A 2,061-nucleotide genomic window follows, 5' to 3' on the forward strand; every position below is an offset into this window, starting at 1 on the left:
CTAGCCCATCGTCGTCGACTTGCCAAATGGATAGATCAATTGCGAATCGACGAGGCGCCTTGGCTTGTATATGCAGGCCATGGGCCGGGCAGGGAAGACGGCCGATCGTGGAATTGATTGGGCTCGGGGATACGATAGGCAACTCGGCGTGATTCCTGATGACAACAACGGGGAACTGCTTCCAAACAATGAGCATTGTCGTGCGGCCCTCAACACCTCGTCTGTCGACGGCGATCCGACGCCATCCCCACTTTCCTCCTCCTCGCTGGAGCTGTACTTCGTAGACGGATTGATATCAGACTTGGAATCTGGGAACCGGGTCAAAGTATACTAGTTAGTGGACTGGGCGGCGGCTGGGTACCCGTCGCGGCGGGATGTCAAATGCTTACTGGACATTCAGTAGTGCGGCTGGAGATGTGTGGAGATGGCTGAGTTGGTTAGTCAGTTGGTTTTACTTAATTACCTTGCGGCCGTGGGATGGAGAAGGATGAGCGAGATGAGGCTGATGACATGAAACTTGTGCTTCGAGGAATGCTGTTAGTCATCCGGATATGAGCCTGAAGGAAGGAGATTTTGATGGATGGAAGAAGCATTGGGCCCTCGTGTCCAAGCCTTGTGTATATACCGTACTTACCGGTAGTAGATACCTAGGTACATGGACAAGGTCACTACCATTAACTTGTGTTTACTAAAACCATCTCCGCGTACTGATTGGATCGTGGCTGCTGGGACGGGGTACTCGAGTCCTGGCGTCTGAAACACAGAGACATACTACTCTCTACAACTGGCTGATCTAACCGGTGATCATCCAGCCTGTGTCCGTAAAATCAGATCTTGCACTTCTATAGCAAGCAAACATATGATCACATACGGACGGATCTCGCGGTTCCACAGCAAGGAGAGGCAAGCAGCTCAGATCTCGTCGCCTGTCCTGTCCTGTAAAACGACCGTCATGAAGGAAGGCTGACAGTTGGTCAACGGGATGTTGGCAGTGACACGGCGTCTAATATCTGACTCCGGACAGAGATAGGACGAACAGATGAGTGGCGTCTGCGCGTCGCCATTTCTCCACAGGATCTTTGTACTGCGCTGGGGCCGTGTGTCTGGCTTGTTTTGATGCCGGATGTCTGTCCGAGAAGAGGAGTGGAGAGCAGAGGAGGAGACATATTCGGCCGGGGTTCCACGAATATGGATATGCGGTGGCCCTCACCCTCCTACGTAGACCGAATCGTGCCAGATGTATAGTAGTAGTTGTAAGTCAAATATATCCCTTAACAGGTCGGCCAGCATTATCCTGGTCTGGCTCTCTACGGAGTGCGGTAGATAGGTAGTCAGTCTTTTTGCGAGACACAATTGCAAGAGTGGGAGAGGCTTCCGTGGATACCCAACTACTCTACCGTACGGAAGTAGTACATCAGCACGAGAACAGGCCTGCATAAGTACAGTACCGGTACCGTATATGTATGTAATGTACGGATCCGGAGTATGTCCTGTACCGAGCCTGTCGGTATGCATGCCCGGTCTGATTACTATTACTTGCTTTATTCACTCTCAACGTGGGTCGTGGGTCGTCGTAGTTCGTGGCTTGCCCATGTTGTTGGGGAGGGATGTTTTATGCTGTGGCGTATCACAGGCGCTAGAGATTGCTACTTGAAGTTTGTCTGTTTACACGTGACTTGTCCTGGGCCTGTCCATTCCTAACTTCGACCTCTCTCGTCCCCCTCTGCCACCACGCCAGCCTCACCTTACCTCCCTCTTCGTTACCTCTCCTCTTCTTCTTCCCTCCTCCTCCCCCCCCCCCCAATTCACCGAAACCGATCAAATCATCTTGCAGACCCTCCCAAACATACCGGACTCGACTTGACTCGACGCTGTGGATCGGAAACCTGGTGTTTACTTTCTCCTGCGCACCACCTCCACCCTCATTCCTCCGTCTACCGACGTCGAGAACAGTTGGCATGGACCGCCCTCTATCATGCTCTTGAGTTTCCTCGCCATCACGGTATTCTTCGGTCTTTCCTTTCCCTTCGGCCGGCGTGCCAGAGGGGACTGTCGTCCATC

General features: G+C 52.6%; 1 protein-coding gene across 1 annotated transcript; it reads right to left on the reverse strand.

Moving 5' to 3' along the window:
• Window positions 1-396, reverse strand: L3040_003156 (uncharacterized protein; the record flags this gene model as incomplete). Its single annotated transcript, XM_066154363.1, has 2 exons — window positions 1-308; window positions 390-396. The coding sequence occupies 2 exons, from the start codon at window positions 394-396 to the stop codon at window positions 1-3; spliced, it is 315 nt and encodes a 104-aa protein (XP_066012333.1).
• Between the last annotated feature and the right edge of the window lie 1,665 nt (window positions 397-2,061).

This window comes from Drepanopeziza brunnea (assembly GCF_022702325.1).
Source record: "Drepanopeziza brunnea f. sp. 'multigermtubi' strain 214-2 chromosome Unknown ctg4, whole genome shotgun sequence".
NCBI lineage: Eukaryota > Fungi > Ascomycota > Leotiomycetes > Helotiales > Drepanopezizaceae > Drepanopeziza > Drepanopeziza brunnea.